This window comes from Adiantum capillus-veneris, chromosome 27 (assembly GCF_014529385.1).
Source record: "Adiantum capillus-veneris isolate H3 chromosome 27, ASM1452938v2, whole genome shotgun sequence".
Lineage (NCBI taxonomy): Eukaryota > Viridiplantae > Streptophyta > Polypodiopsida > Polypodiales > Pteridaceae > Adiantum > Adiantum capillus-veneris.
Genome location: NC_140957.1, coordinates 26,508,153 through 26,525,257, shown reverse-complemented (window position 1 = coordinate 26,525,257; position 17,105 = coordinate 26,508,153). Strand labels below are relative to the sequence as shown.

General features: G+C 39.4%; 1 protein-coding gene across 1 annotated transcript in view; it reads right to left on the bottom strand.

The window, feature by feature from the left end:
* Positions 1–13,649: 13,649 nt before the first annotated feature.
* LOC147421672 (uncharacterized) overlaps positions 13,650–17,105 on the bottom strand; it is a 32,781-nt gene continuing 29,325 nt past the window's right edge. Inside the window, exons 5-6 of the mRNA XM_086503319.1 lie at positions 14,609–14,736; positions 13,650–14,533 (exon numbers count right to left, since the gene is read on the bottom strand). Coding sequence (XP_086359445.1) covers positions 13,985–14,533; positions 14,609–14,736 — 677 coding nt within the window. The 3' untranslated portion in view covers positions 13,650–13,984. The remainder of the gene's footprint in view (positions 14,534–14,608; positions 14,737–17,105) is intronic.

Sequence of the window (17,105 nt, the reverse complement as noted above, 5' to 3'; positions counted from 1 at the left end):
CATTGAACTATATTGCACAACCCCCTCTCTTATGTTTAAGTATTGAGGGAGAAATTATTAGGGGCCTACCCCAAACTTACAAAGTTGTCTAAACTCTCAAAGAACCCCCTTCCCTTGTGCTTACATGGTATGATAAATAATTCATGGTGAATCCCCCTAGAAAATGCTTTGTATTTTAATCTAGAATATTGGTAACAATTGCTTATTTCTAAGCTAGAATAAAACTGTGCACTTTAACGAATACTCAGCTCGACACTATCACTCAGAAATTAGGTTGTAATAATATGGAGTCATGGCAAGCTAAGTCCATAAGGCACGATTTAATATTGGCAAAACCTTCAAGTTTTCGCCATTTGACTAGCTAACTTAGGTAATCTAACCAGCACTAACAAATGAACATATATTCTAGCACTCAAACAAATTGACAACAACTTACACTAATGCGTATGATAAGGCAACCGTTTACATGCAAAGGCATTTAACATGCCCATGTACATACCCAAAATATTGTCAAAGTGGTGCAAAGTTCATAAAAATCTAAAGAGTCTTCATTGCCCCCTACTGAAATTTGAAGTTCTCCTTGATGAGCCAAATAGATTTGCTTCATAAACAAGTATACTCTTTATAGAATATTGCAAACCCCCTAGCTTTGCAGCTACATCTAATTGCAAGTTTGAAAAATAACATCCTCCTCTCCTCAAATAAGAACACCAATGCTTGCGGCCTAAAAAATGCCGACAATTGATGGAGTCATACCAATGGATGAAGGAAAAGGGACGCTCTCGCAATTTTTGAATGACGCCGCAATGAAGGAAGCAACTCTGACAAGGAGTTCGACCCAAGAGATTACTAATGCTCTTTCGGAGGACAAGGCCATCCTGGTTAAACAAAAAGGAAAAGAGCTAGTCCAAAATGCTCAAGGACTCAACTTTGAGGTGAAGACCCTCAAGGCAGGTGTGCCCAAAGGCCCATCTATGCTAATGAGATCAAGGGTTCAATAGCTTCTATTGGTATCAGACCAAGTATCTCTTTCGCAAGGATTCTAAAGGGCCCAAACTCCAAGGACTGTGCTAAAGGCACAACTGTGGAAGCAACAAGTGAGGGAGGCCATGAAAAGCTAAAGAATGATAAGTGCGGCTTGAATATGAGCTTAAGGAAGTAAACAGACAGTTGGAATGTGGCCCAAACGGTAACAAAAGAACATGCTCCCAAGAAAAAGGGAGTGGGATGGTTGAAGAAAGGCTGGTGGACCGAGAAAGGTGCTTCAAGGAAAGGAACCCCCAACTGCTAGAGAGCCTCCTGACTCTCCTAGATGTAGGGATGAAGAGATGGGGTAGGGTTTGGATGTTGAGGAATTCGCATCTCTCTCTCCCAATGATGGAATTTCTAGCTATCCAATCATGGAACATGAAAGGGTTGAATACCAGAAAGAAGCATGGCCTTATTTGGGAGTAAGTTAGAAAGGATAAGGAAGTTAATTGTTGGGACATCCGAGAACATCATCTGGATGCTTGCAACAAAAGAAAACAGACATGGGGGAAGAAGATGGTGTTCTATGGAGAGGGAGAGGATGGATTTAGTGGCATCCTCTTTGTCATGGATAAGGACATGGAGCTTAAAGCGATTGTGTAGTTGTGAGTGTGCAATGCAAAAATATTCATGAAGTAGGATCATACATAGTAGTGTATTAAATTGGAGAAAGTATGCTAATAAAAATAGAATCATAGTGAAATATGTGGATTACAATTCTTTCTAGAGAGGATGTGTTGTGCTAGTTAGCGTAAACCACAATGTGACCTCTAATAATACAACCACATGTATGGAATTGCACGTACCATAGAGTCACATTGAGAACTATATTAAATAGCAATATTCCTAGCATATTCCCATAGAGTCTCTATGCTAATCGAAATAGAATCATAGTGAAATATGTGGATTATGATAGTTTATAGAGAGGTTTTGTGGTGCTAGTTAGCGGAGAGTCACAATGTGACCTTGATAATACAACCACATGTATGGAATGTCACATAGTTAGCCTAGAGTCACAAAGGATGCTATTTAATACATCAAGACATATGCAATATGCAAATTATAGAGCAGATTATGGTAGTTATTACTAATTGAGTGTGAGTTGAGTACATGAGGCTCCTCAAGACGATGAATAGGGTATGTACATAAGTCCTTTTTTCATTGTTTTTTTGGGACAAACATCTTTTTTGCTAGTTGATACATGTGTCTCGTCTCTCCAAAATGCGTAAACTTGCTCTCTCAATTCCTCTGTTATTGGACTTTGATGATGTTGCTTATGACATGCAGCTAAGGAGAACAACCAGTACTTGGATCAACACTCATTGGTGATTTTGCCTTGTGCAAGAAAAAATAGCTAACATGTAGAACTCATGATCCTTTTGCAATAGGGAGTTGCTGTTGTAAACTCATCATCATTGTCAATGCTGCATTTTTCACAAATAACTCCTCATTAGATTTTGGCTTCTTGACAATGGTCAATGTGCTGCAAACATTAGAAAGTAGACCGCATTGAAACAACAGACTTCTCATTTGTGTGGGCCTCTTGCATTGTCTACAAAGTAGGATGTTCAACAACTAGGGTCCTTTGACATTTTTATTAAACCCTACATTCCTCCTCTTGAAAATCTCCACAATTTGTGAAGCAATCTTCTTTTTCAAAGGACTATCAGGAGCATGCACTATATTCTCCTCCTTTGAGTGCTTCTACACCTGCCAAAGTTTTCTCTTCCTTTCTCTCTCGTACTTTCTAATGATGCCATCACTATGTTCCTGTGGGTATTGTGCATTTGGATTCGGCCCTATTAAGGGAGTTTGTGTATTTCCAACTGATGCTGATGACTACAAATAAAAACAAGCCCTATCAAGGGAGTTCTTCTATTGCCAAGTGGTTTTGATGACCACAAATAAAAACACAAAACAAGCTTCAATCACAAAAAAAAACATGGGCAGTAACGTTGAGATATGTTGTGAGTTCCATTCCATTACCTCCATCGACACTCCACTTGCCATGCCCAATTCGATTGCCATAGTAAGTTTGTTGTGATGGCAAGTCTTCAACCGGTAGAAAATTTTTCTCCATAGCTCAACCAAATCTTACAAGATCAAAGAGGAAAAATAGGTGGAATACAAAGCTCAATCTATAGAGAAAGATAGAGGCAAAGCTTGCCACTATAGGTGATTTTCATTATTCCCTGGCACCACATTCACACACACAGCTTTCAAAATAGAAGGCGCGACTCTCTTTTTACTTTCATTGAAATTTAATACAAAACCATCTTCAAAACATACATCCTTCCCAATATTACCACTATTAGATAGCATTGTCTCGAAAATGTTATTTTTGTGTCACGTTAATGTGCTTACACCATGATAGCCTCTAATGCAAGCTATGAGATGTGCTTGACAGTATTTGATCATGCTTAATCAGGCTTACGGACTTCATCAGAAATCAATGTATTGATGGGTTAGTTGAGGTTCTTGTTGATTTGTAGCCAAATTTGGTATTTGGGTTGTGGCCTTGAGATTGAGCCTTGATTGGGCTTTTCTTGGATGGGTCTTGGCTCTAGGAGAGTAAGTTATGGCCTTTGGAGTCTTTACTGCCACCAACATCACCTTAATGGGGATCAGAAGAGGACTCTGAGGCTTGATTGAGATTTTCTTAGATCGGTCTCGGTTTTGGGAGAGTAAGTTATGGCCTTTGGAGTCTTTGATTAGGCCATCAGCATCACCTCAACAAGCATTGAAAGAGGACTCCAAAGTCAAATGATATTATTGATATGCTTTGGTGGGAGTTCTTGGGAAAATTTTGGTCAATGTCAATGATGTTGAGTGGTGAATGGCATTGCCTATGGCTAGACGATGGCAATGTTGAATGGTCAAATAAGGGAGAATTCACATGTGGGCTCCGTCCATGTGAAAAGTGGCCAAAATTTTGTGAGAAAGTTTTGATTGAGAAGAAAACAAGGGAAAGGAAACAACGATGACATTGTTTCTTCTTCCCCCTTGCCTTGAAGCTAAAGCAAAAGAGCTATTTTTACAAAAGTAAGCATGTGATGAACTTTGGCAAAATTGGGTGATCTAAAGAATGCAATGATGGGAGGAGGTGAAGGAGAAGAAAAGAAGAAGAGAAAGAAGAAAGAAAATAAGGAAAGGAAGAAGAACAGAAAGAAAAAGAAGAAGTACGAAGGAAGCGGGGTGAGGAGGGGTGACCCTAGCTTGCTTGCTCAATCTTACTCTTCATCTCTTTATTGATGAAGAAGAACAAAGGAGGAGGTTATTTATCTCTTGCTCTTGATATCTTTATTGGCAAAGGAGAAGAAGAAGAGCAAGGTGTGTTGTGACAAAGAGAAGGGGAAAAATAAGCTAGATGGAGGAAGAACACTCTCTCTCTCTCTCTTGCTCTCTCGCGGGACTCAGTCTTGTAGGAGTGTATGAAGAAGGTAAAGGAGCTAAAGAGAGACAAGGATTGTTATTTTTGAAAAGAGCCCTAGGAAAAGGAAGGGTTGATCGAGGGTAGGCAAGGTTTTAATTCAAGGTCAGTCTATGTTCACTGAGGGGCTCGAATGTGCAACTACAAGGACTTGCACATGCATCAAGTAAAATCCAAGATTATGATTGATTGAAAATCAAGCGACATTTTTTGATTGATTTTTAGAGATGGAGTTTATGTTAAGACCTTTACCCAAAGTTTTATATTGTCTTGATTGATTGTTAGGAATTTATTTAACCATACCTTTTACAAATTTTCTCAATTTTAATAATTCTACTGTTTACTTTGGTTTTAGACATTCATCTCTTTGTTTATGCCATGTTCCCACTCTCATATCTCTCATAGCCAGCCTTGATGCTTTCATGGCTCACCTCTCAAAAAAAATTATTCCCCGACATCTTTGGTGAACTCAGCTTGAAATTAGCCAGGTGAGCGGTGCAAATGGAGAATCCAAAGTAGTTGATGGATTTGATTGAAGAGTTAACTATATAAGGTGTTGTTGGTAATTTGGTAGTTCTAGATTTTTCAAAGATGCTCTAATTGGTTCATAGATGTCTATTTAAAGTAAAATCTGTGAGGTGAAGAAGCAGATAGGTGATGTGGTGGAAATGTTACTTAATATCGTGTGTGATCAATGTGGTGTTTTCCAAGGACATGATCTAGAAGGCTTCCTTGCATGCTATGAAGCATAGGTGAAGATTCAAGGGGTTCCAAAGATCGAATGGTTACAACTTTTGAATAAATTGTAAGTTCTAAATTCGGAGAACAAGTTCAGAAGCTAGCAAGAACTTATTCCAAACAATGGGGTTGTTTTGCATATGGTTTCATGAAAGCTAAAAAATTATGGACTTAAGAAGATAGCAAAATTACTGAGAAGAAATGTAGAACTTTCACTAAAGTGATGGATTCCAGTTGCAGGTACTAAGCTATGATGAATTTTGGGAACAAATTTGTTGCAAGACGTAAAGCTAAGAATGGTGCAAAAGAAAAGGAAGATATAGCATTGGGAATAGCAAACCTAATCTCAGAAGAATATGTTTTGGGAAAACTAATACACAAAGATAATGAATCTAAAATTCAAAATGAAGTTGATAGCCGTTTTTTGAGCTATTTTAGAAAAGTTAGCATGTGATGAGCTTTGGAAAATTGGGTGGTAAAGAAGGCAACAATAGGAGGAGGTGAAGGAGAAGAAACAAGAAGAAAGAAATGAAGAAGAAGAGAAAAAAGAAAAACAAGTGGAAAGGAAGAAGGGTAAGGATGGGTTTCCCCCCCTCCTCATTGTCACTCTCAATCTCTTTATTAACGAAGAAAAACAAAGCAATAGGGCATCTACCTCTTGCTCTCAATCTCTTTATTGGCAAAGGAGAAGAAGCAGAGCAAGGTGCCGGGTGACAAAGAGAAAGGAAAAAATAAGCTAGAGGGAGGGAAAGCACTACATTTCTCTCGCACTTCGTTTTGGGGGTCCACTCTCACGGGGAGTGTATGATGAAGGTAAACAAGCTTGAGGGAGACAAAAGGGTTGTTATGTGTGGAAGGGCTTTGGGAAAGGAAGGGTTGAGCTCGATAGAAAGTGCACAATTGGTGAGGTTTGAAGCCAAGGCCAATCTATGCTCATTGAGAGGCTTGGGTGTGCAGCTACAAGGTCTTTGCATGCATCACAAAGACTCCAAAATTATGATTGCTAGAAGTCAAGCGTCAAATTTTAATTGATTACCAGTGCTAGAGTTTATGTTAATACCTTTACCCAAAGTTTCTAATTATCTTGGGTGACTGTTAGTAGAGACTCGTTTAACCATACCTTGTACAATTTATCTCAATTTCATCAACTAAAGGGTTCTTGTTTCCGTTCATCTCCCTATTTCTACTTTGCTTCTCTCTCATAACTTCCATAGCCAGCAACCCATGGCTCACCTCCCAAAGAAATTATCTCACATCAACAATGATTTAGGTTTGGAAAGACATTTACATTTTGCGTTTTCCAATTTAGGTTATGGTTTGTATTTTGCAACAAAGTTTGAGATTAACTTTATGTTTAGGGTTGTGTCCACAAGGATTATGAGTAGTGGACGACAATGTGACCATTGTCCGATCAAGATGCTTATCTCTCAATCAGGGTTTCATGCTTTTGTAATCAATGCAAATGAGCTGTGCATCAAATATCACGTGTTGCCGAGCAACATATCCATGAATATGGAGAGTTTGATTTATCAGTTATAGATTGAGTTAATGGCAATTGTAATTCATTGGTACATGTGAATGGCAGTAGGTAAAATACGTCTTTCTTAATTATTGGACTGACCTTATCTTGAGAATTGTAAGTGCTCAATTCATTAGAACTCCAATGGTGACAGCTTGGAGAACCACCTTTACCAAGAGACGTTTGAGCCAAAGATCAACGGTAAGATTGAGATAATCATGGACTCAAAGAGGCTTTCCATGACGACATGAAATGTAAGGCCGACACACCAATCTTTGAGAGAGCTAGTGTGTTTAAATTGAAAAAACTCTTAGTCCTTTTCAATATGCAAGCAAAGTTTGGACAGAGTGATAACAGCATCACAAAACATTTCAGGTGTCTATGTACACTCTGTTAACTTCAATTATGCAATGGCCATTTTTGGAAGGTACTTTAATGATTTTTTGTATGTAGAGTGCTTAATGAGCACATATTGCCAGCTAATAATATGCGATGCCAACCTCGAGAGATGATACAAGATTTTTTTTAAAAAAAATAGAGATAGATTGTAATTCCATTCATGATTGCTCTAATGATTTCATTCTATATAAAGCAGAGTATGTAGACTTGGAGAAGTGTTTGAAGTGTGAAGCAGATAGATTTCCAAGGACAAATAGTGTCTTAGAAGGCTTTAAGACATTTTTCTCTTTTACCTTGTATCAAACATGTCTTATCATGTAAATCAATGGCTACTCTAGCATCATGTCACAATGAGAATCAATCTTCAGATGGTGTGCTAAGGATTCCTACGGGCAGTGTGGTTTGGAAGCACATCGATGAAATGTGACCAAATTTTGCACAAGTTCCAAGGAATTTGCACCTCCTCTTGACTATGGATGGCATAATCCATTTGACGCCATCCATTTGAGCAGTGCTCAATGTCTTTTAATATATGGCGAGTTCCCATTGTCAAGTATAATATTCCATCATGGCTAGCAACTAAGAAAGGACACTTATTCTTAAGTCTGATTATGCTGAGTCGATATAAACTGAAGAATATAGATGCATATCTTCCTCCCCTACTTGAAAGTTACAACAACTGTGGACAAGCATAGAAGTAGTAGACATGAGCAAAAATGGAAGTCAATGCAACACCTCCATTAGAGGTATTTTAATGTGCATGATGCATGACTATCTTAGCTTTGGAGATGCTCAAATAAGGATAATGCTAAGTGATAATTTATGGTTTGTCATGTTTGTTCATGTTGTGTAAAGGAAGAAAAAGTAATTTGTGATGTGTGTAGGACCTAAACGTAGTAGCTTCAATATATGGCCCAAGGTTGATCGACAACATTGAAGAAGCAGATTTATGAGTTCATCGAGCACACCTTTGAGACAACCATGAGCTACGAGAGCATTTCTTGGGGAGATAGCCACCAAGGATGTTCCTTGAGAATGGTTAGAGCAAAAAGAGATATGAAGGGTGTCTTCCACCAGGGATGAAGAGATTCTCAATATGGTATGAGTTACCATGTTGGAAAAGATTAAGAATCAATCACTTGGTGTATTTGATGCACATACTCAAGAATGTGGATAGCTTATTGTAGGGCAATCTCACTTAAAAGAAAGATAGGGCAATCTCACTTAAAAGAAAGATAGACTTAGTGCTAGGGTTGACTTGAGGGATATATTGGTCGTATGAAGTAGTACTGACTGCAAATAGCAAACAACAGGTCAATAAAGCTACCCAAAGTGCCTTGGATTTTGACAGTAAAACAAAAGCGCAAGGTGAAAGACATCATGTATTTCATGTGAATGTCCACGTGCATAATGCACTCACTCAGTACGGTGTTCACAAAGGAAGGTAGCGTCACTCGTCTGGAGTCACACAATCGGCATAAGGTGTGTCAGGTTGCTTCAAATTAAAATGTGAATACCATACTAAGATGCATGCTTTATAATTGTAAGAAAGTGAACTTGTTTTACAATTTATTTTGTCGATGGCTATTGAGGGTTTTTTGTCCTCTACCGTTTGTGCCACAATTTACAAACTTGCTACATTAGTTCATTGGATTTTTCAAAAAGAGATTGACATTGTCTCTATATCCTCCACAAAGTAGAACACTACAAAGATGGTTTGCATATTTGGAAAACACTTCTCCACCACTTTGCTTACCATTTGTTATCTCCTTGTGCACATATTTGATGAAGTGGAAATAGCAGGCACCATACATTCTAGATGAGTATTCTTCTTAGAGAAATTCATGAACACACTTAAGGGATATATGAAGAGGGTTGGTTGGTTTTAGAGTCACTAGTGTACATTGGAGAGTAGATCTCTGGGGTTGATTGTGCAGATGACATGCTTTGGTGCACAATTGATGACAAATACTTAACTAGGATTGTGATGGTGGATCCCAACAAGAAAAGAAAATGAGCATGGACTTGGAGACAAAGATCAATCAATATTGCATGCTTCACAAGCCAATGATATAGAAGTAGCTTTCCTAACAACAAGGTGACACGATGATGAAATAGGAGGGAGAGTATTCACGCGGTCGTAGCCTTAAGGTAAATATGTAATCTTTGATGTATGGCGTGGTTTTCTTTTTAACATTCATTTTGTGTTTTGTCATAGTACAATTCGTACAACGACAGCATGGTGTAAAGGATACAACTTCATAGTAGAGTGGTTTGACACAAGGAAATGCATGTCTGATTGCATGGTTATGGAAAATGTTGAGCAATTTAGTCAACTACAATCATCCCAAAGATTTGAAAATGGGAAAAATCATGTATTTCGAAACACTGCAAAAATGTTTTTTATGCTACTTTCTTGCATCAATGTTGTGAATAGTTTCCAAAAATGGAGATACCCACTCTGAAAACCATGGCATATGTTGTTTAGATTGCTAACATGTTTTTCTATCATGTAAACAAGTGGTAAGTATCGTTCTCTTTTTGGGACGAGAAAATCCTAGGACTAGAGCATTGGGCAACGAAAAAGTTACAACATTAAAAATGTGTGTTCACACACATTTTTTATTTCTAATTGGACATAAAGAACTTAAATTTAAGCCTTTTAGACCCAATTCAGTCTTTTGTCATGTGGCAATAGTTTGCAAGTTTGAGCTTCACAGGTATTGTCAGGAAACTGAAAGGTCGGATTTTGCAGCATTCTTCTACCTTTTGAAGCTTTCCACTATCATATCCAACCTTGGAAGGTCTCTTTTCATCACCCTACACCACTTTTCTCGCTGTTTTTCATCAAAACATTCCATCAACTTGTTGAATTCTCTATTTTTTATCTTTTTCTCTCCATTTCAACCACCCCTCTTTCATCTAAATCATGGATCTCTCATCAACTTATGTCTACAACCAAAGACTTTTTGTCAAGTGCAGTGGAATTGAAATGGTGACAAGATCTAGACTATGCACTTCCAAAAATATTCAATTCTTTCCTTGCCTGAATGTGTGCTACTTAACACGAATGATGGTTCCTTATATATATATATATATATATATATATATATATATATATATATATATATATATAGAGAGAGAGAGAGAGAGAGAGAGAGAGAGAGAGAGAGAGAGAAAGGAAAGGTAGAGATGTGTAGAGGGAGAGATGTCATAGGTGGCAGCAAAAGATGAAATAAAGACAAAAACTAGCTCGTGATCCGATGGGCACCTCGACTCTGATCTAGAACACTTGCAATGCCAAACACATGAACAAGGCACCCCTGTGGAGAAGAGAGATCACTAAGTTAGAGAGAGACATGACATCTGAGAATGAGAGAGAGAGAGAGAGAGAGAGAGAGAGAGATCTAGAAAGGCTCTCCATGCTGAAAAGGCCTATGAAAAGTTTTCGTGAGGAAACACTACACCGTAGAGATGATCCACAAGCACTACATAAGTTGCCCATGAAAAACGTTGGGGTTGTCCTGTTGAGAGCAAAAACGTTGGGTTGATCCAAGCCAAAAATGATGGTTGCCGTACATCTGTACCAAGTACCTTTGGGGCGCCTCCCTCTGGGCTACAGTGCAATGCTGTAAGAGGTGACCCTCCCTCTGCATATAAAGGCCAAACCTCAGCTTCCCGGCACAACCCTATACCTCCACGACCTTGGAAAAAGGGAGAGAAATAGGAGATGGGCACTAGATGTCTGGGGGAATATGTGGGGAGCCTCGGATAAAATATCACAGGCCTCAAGGAGCCAACTGGACATGGAACCCAGCCTAAAACCCAAGGCTAAACATGGCTACTAGCTAGACACAACCAGACATGAGAAACCTACCTCACATTGGCCGAGCACAACTCGAGTTCTGTAGCACAACCGCAGTAGGAGGCTCCACACACAAAATCCCCATGCAAAGGGTGACTTTTCCAAACCTGGCGAGAATCTGCAGCACACTGAATTCTCTCTTTTTTCTCAAAAAATGCACTAGATTACATGTACAGTGATCCCCTAGCTTCCCCGAAGCTCCTGGGGGTATTAGGGATCAATTAGGATCAAAACCCTAAACCTATAAAAATACACAATATATTGTAATTTGTTTTGAGCTCCTTTCACGTGTCGATCGCATCTGTAGCAAGCCCTCGAGCTCCCGTACTTGTAGGGCCACTTGCCCTTTGAATCGGACGATATTTCTCGTTAAAATGTCTCTGAGCTCACTTGTACCCTCGGGGGATAACCAATTAGCTAATCATGTACTTATGCAAGAGTCTCTTGCCTCGGCAAACATGCATGAACCCACACAATTGTACATACAAATGAAAAGCCCTCGAGCAGAGCAGCACGATTCTGTATTCAAAAGGGGAGAGATGTGCACGAGAGCAGAATCATCATGCTACATAAGACAAGGAGGCAGGCAAGCTTTCCATTACAATTGTTATCATGTGCACCCACTACTCACACACACAATGTAGTTCACAATGAAGAAGAAACACTCCAAATCGGTCTTCTCTATCAAAATTGGGCGCCCCCCCTTCATGTTGAGTCTGGCAATTTAATTTGGAGCCGCCAAGTGTCCCCTATGCCCATTTGAGTTGAATTCCTAGTACCCATCAACTTATGAAGTGTAGCGTGGAGCCTAAATGACTTTGAACTCAGCCTAGACACCCGTTTACTTCTCGGATTTCAATGCCAACTGGCCTGACCATCTCGTGTTGAAACTCTCGACTGTCGACCAGTTCACACTGGTCATACAATGTCCACCCATTTGTGACTTCAAAAAGAGGGTCCCAAAAATTAAATAAAAATGAAAGAAGGAAAGAAATCAACAGCTAAGGTTAGTGGTTGCCACATCCTTGTGACATACCCCCCTGTTGAATTCGCAAACGTCCTCGATTGCATGCCAAATATACATGCCATAGATTCTTTAGTGTGATTAGCACCCTTTTATCATCACATATATCTGCAGAAAAGGTCATGGAACATAGATACAAATGACTTAATGAAACCTTCATACTTTTGTCATTTCTATCTATGATAGAAGTGAACATTATACTTTTATCATTTGTAGAGCAGTATACACTATTGCATTGAATCCGTATGTACATTGACGTGCTAACTCCATTATGACCCCTCTTTTGGGCACGTTGAGTTGAGGCATACGTAGGTTGTAACCCAAAGGCCTCAAGGTAAAGCCTACAATACATTCGGTGACTCTACCAATTCACATTCTTCCATCCACTTTGCATCCATAGGTGGATAGTTCCTAAACTTCACAAAATACTGTCATACAGCTTTTCCTCTAGCCTCCAGATGAAAGGCTTTGCTAGGTACAACACATTCTTGTGCACCATTGCATGTTTGCGTTTGGTCTTCTACAAGAGGTTGTAGAGGAGAAGAGAGAAAGGCGTGCGTGTCATATTTCTATGTTTGTTTTGTTCACATCTTTAATGGATTCATGTGAATCTATTGAAAGTTTCATTCTTTAGGGGGGTCAGCTCTTCTCCATATGCCACTACTTTTGTGAAACCAAGCATGATGGCTCGAGTGTACTTGGACATGGACTAAGAAAGTGTTCAATGGCTCCTCTAATAACAAAGATGCAAGCATTGCATGTCAATGGGCCAGCATTGTAAAACCAATCTCCTTAGTATTTCTAGTCAGAATTCAATTCAAATAGTGCATAGCATTTCGGTCATCAGTGATGTTGATGTTGATGTCGATGTTGAAGTTGATGTTATCAATGGTTTCGATTTTGATGTTGATGTTGATATTGTAGATGTTGCTTTCCCATGATTTTGGCAGCTTTCAAATTTTTATGTTTTATTTTTTGGAAAGAGGGGGAAAGAGAGGTCAAGATCATGGTTTTGACACGACCATCAACTTCCACTTAGTTTTAAGTTTTGACCATGTCAAAAGATATTATCAATAAGAGTGTTTTCCCTGCACTTTTCAGCCTGAATATATTAATATTAGCCCATCATCTTATTCTTTGAGGGAGTGTTTAGTAAATCACATGAGAGCCTCTTCTCTTCCTCCAAGACTCAAGCCGTGGAATTCTTGTCGATGTTCATTCAATAGCACAGCTAGGCTTCGAAGTAAAGAGATTGATCTGAAATTCCTAACCACATGGAACTGTTTTCTCATGTTGCATACCTTGTCTTATATTCTTAGAGACTACAAGGCACAAATCTTCACACCCCCAAGTCCTTAGCATAAACTCTTTACATGCCTAGGAATCTTAATGATTGCAGGCTACCAATGATTAGAGAGAAGTGCACTAACACATTCATGCTTAATTACACCTAATAATTAGTAAGTCTCCAAGAGAATCCAACCTGAAGCAAATCTTCACATGTCACTACATAGGCCATGTATCAAACAGTGTTTCATCATGGGAATATCATGAAATTTCCCTGACTGAGTCTCCTATTGTGCAAATTTTCTTTCCTGATTGATGGGTAACTAATGTATGAAAATATGTCACCAGACACGGAAACTTCTCCGATGGTGTAATGGATATTAACAATCCAGACCATGAAAATAAATCACTAGTAGGTGACAAGTCTTATATACAACATAAGTAGCCTTCAATGAAGTCCGTCCGGTTAGGCTCACAACCTCAAAATCTTCATCAAGGCCAAATACCAACCATGGTATCATTACATATGTATGTGGAGAATACAGTGGAGATGAAAAAATCATTGGCTCTTGTAAGTCCATCATAAGATATTTATCAGCAGGTGAGCTCATCCATAGCAAAATCACCCACAAAGTGCAATGGCAGCTGAGGGTGTCACACGACGTCAGCTCACGATGCTTCATGACTTCACGTTCAATGGAGGCGTTCCAAGACATACTCTACCATCCCTTCCAAAGAGGTTCTCATGGGTCCCCTCTGCAAACAGGAAAGACAACTTAGTGCCAACTTCCCCTTGTCCCAAGCAAGGTCACGAGCCTTCTCAATGCCACCACTTTGATGGACTAGGTTAATGGCAGCTTCCAAGTCATCTGCATCAACAAACTCTGTTTGAATCAATCTCTTAAGGCCCGGCTGCTTTCCTAAAGCGTATAGGACGGGCGCTGTGACATTCCCTTTCCTGAGATCACTCCCGGCTGGCTTGCCAAGCTGTTGACTGGAGCGCGTAAAATCCAAAATGTCGTCCACAATCTGAAAAGCCAAACCCAAGTTTTTCCCATAGTCATACATTTTCTCTTGCACCTCACCGCTTGCACCGCTGAAGATAGCAGCACCCTTTGTACTTGCGGCCACAAGAGATGCAGTTTTACAATAGCTCTTCCGCAAATAGTCTTGCATTGTGATGTCACAATCATATAAACTAGTTGCCTGCTTTATCTCACCACTTGCAAAGTCCTTGATAACCTGAACCCAGGAGGATAACAATAGGAGATCTCTCCACACAGGTTAGAAAATAGAGCAGCAGTAGTCTTGAATTACCTGGCTTATCAGCTTGATCACTTCCAGGTTCTCCAAGTTGGCGAGAAGCCATGATGTTTGAGCAAAAATGAAATCTCCAGCTAGCACTGCCACTCTTGTTCCGAACATCTGATTAACTGTTTCTTGCCCTATAGACAAACAATCCATGCATCATTGAACATTAGAAGCCAGTTTGATCAACCTAAAAATGACAGTTTGCTTGTTGCCAGACAGCAAGCCCCAACATTTCCTCCTGCAGCTCCAAGCAGCTAAGTTCAATGGAGAACTTAGAAGCATAGTTACCATGAACGAAAAATTGGAACGCGGAGAGGGGAACTGAAATGGGTATGAATTGCCATTTCTTGTTACGGATACTCGTGTCTAAAACACAGAATGGGGATTCGAAACGGGAAGTTGGAATGGGAGGGGAAACAGAAGCCAGAAAATGGCCATTCCCTGAAACTATGCATAGAAGGCACCTTGCCACATGTTGTCCATAGGTATTACCAATGTGCCCCCACGCACATGCATGCACGTACAGAGCACAGCACAGCCCATTCACACAATGACTGTTACTATCCTTCCAAATTGCTTTTTCTGATTTTATCAAGCAGCTAACCTAAAGATAAAAACTAGCCTCAATTTCTGTCAGACATGCAAATATGGATGGGAACCACTGGCAAAGCTCTAGCTTAACTAACACTCCTCCCTTTTGCTCCGTACGGGCATGCCACGTTATCACTGTATGAAATAATACTTCTTTTGGCCAAGTTTGCAGCAAGATAGTGATGCATAACTACGTGCCTATGTTACTTGTCAAAAGATCTAGCTCAACAGACACAAGCCACCTGGTTTACTTCAGCCTTAACCTATTCTCTGAAAACCATAGAAAAGCATTGCAATATACTTGCCAAGGACTCAAAATGGCAATGATGCTATTTAGACAATTGTGGGCAGATTGAGCGAGCAAGCCCACTTTATATCAGAACCTCTAAATATGAGCATATGGCTAAAATTTTCCGTGCATAGGTGTTACAACATTATAGAATGGCAAAATCCATTGTAGTAGATAGAGATCCGAGAAGTACAACTCTCTTTTGGGGAGCATTGTTTGATAACGTGGCAACCAAACTTCAATTTTCATCACCTTATCATCCTAAAAACAGATGGGCAAAGTGAAGCTGCAAATTTTAGTGGTATTGGATATCTTGAAATGCTAGCCTATGGATCAAAAAACTTTGTGGGAGGGGAGAAATACCTACCACAGTCGCTTGTGGAGTTTGCTTTCAATAGTACATTTCATGCATCTACATGACAAGCTCCTTCTGAAATTGTGTAAGGCAAAGTAATTTTACTGCCTACTTTACACACTCATAATAAAATCTTTGCAGCTGATGAGTATGTGAGAGGCTTGAATGTTAGTTTTTCTCAAATAAGCACAGCCATTGCAAGGTTGCAAGAAAAACATAAAAAAAGCTGTTGATAAGCATAGGTGATAAATGGATATCAAAGAAAATGACTAGGTAATGCTAGAATTTGAGAAAGCTAGACTTAGAATGCAGCCAAGTGATGACAATTTGACTTCTAAACACAAAAGAAAGAGCCCTCAAAGTGATAGAATGTATAATGAGCCTGTCACCACGCACTTTCCTCCTCTTATGGAGTGGCTTTCATACTTGCTTTTCCCAGTCATTAGCGAATACATGATGAGATTTCTTCCACCATAAGTCGATGAGCTGGAACAAATTTTGCAACTTGCACAAATTCATATAGAATGCAAAGCAGCAAATAAAAAGATTCACACACGGTATCTTGTAAATATCAAACTATCTCCTAGTGAAGTAAAGTGGGTTGATGAAGAGTTGTTTAAAGATACGCTCCACTTCTTCATGAATATTTAGACGGTTTTCAACTGCCAGCAATTCCTTCGAAACGGGGGAGAGGATGTCACCCTTTGACTGCTTCCAAAGCCATTGGGATAATTGCATTGAAGAAATACAATGAAGACACCTCCTAACTTAAAACCTCTTTTCAGGTGTTCTTAGGCTTCGTTTCGTTGGATCGTGGACCTTGAGTTCATGCGTGGAGAAATGGACTTGTGTTCCACCAAGATTCGTGCTCGCATGTACATGTCTCGAAATGTCATGTGTGCTACTTTCTACCGGCTTTGGTACCATCATGTACTTGCACCGGAACATCCTCTAATCATAGGGTCACGAACAGGGACAGTCTTTATCAATGTTGCATTGCATAGCCTATGTATGTGCTTACTTTTTTTTAATGCTACTTTCTTGCATCAATGTTGTGAAAAGTTTCCAAAAATGGAGATACCTACTCTGAAAACCATGGCATATGTTGTTTGGAGTGCTAACATGTTTTTCTAGCATGTAAACAAGTGGTAACTATCGCTGTCATTTTGGGACTAGAACATTGGGCGACAAAAAAGTTACAACATTAAAAATGTGTGTTCACACACATTTTTAATTTCTAAGTGGACAAAAAGAATTTAAATTTAAGT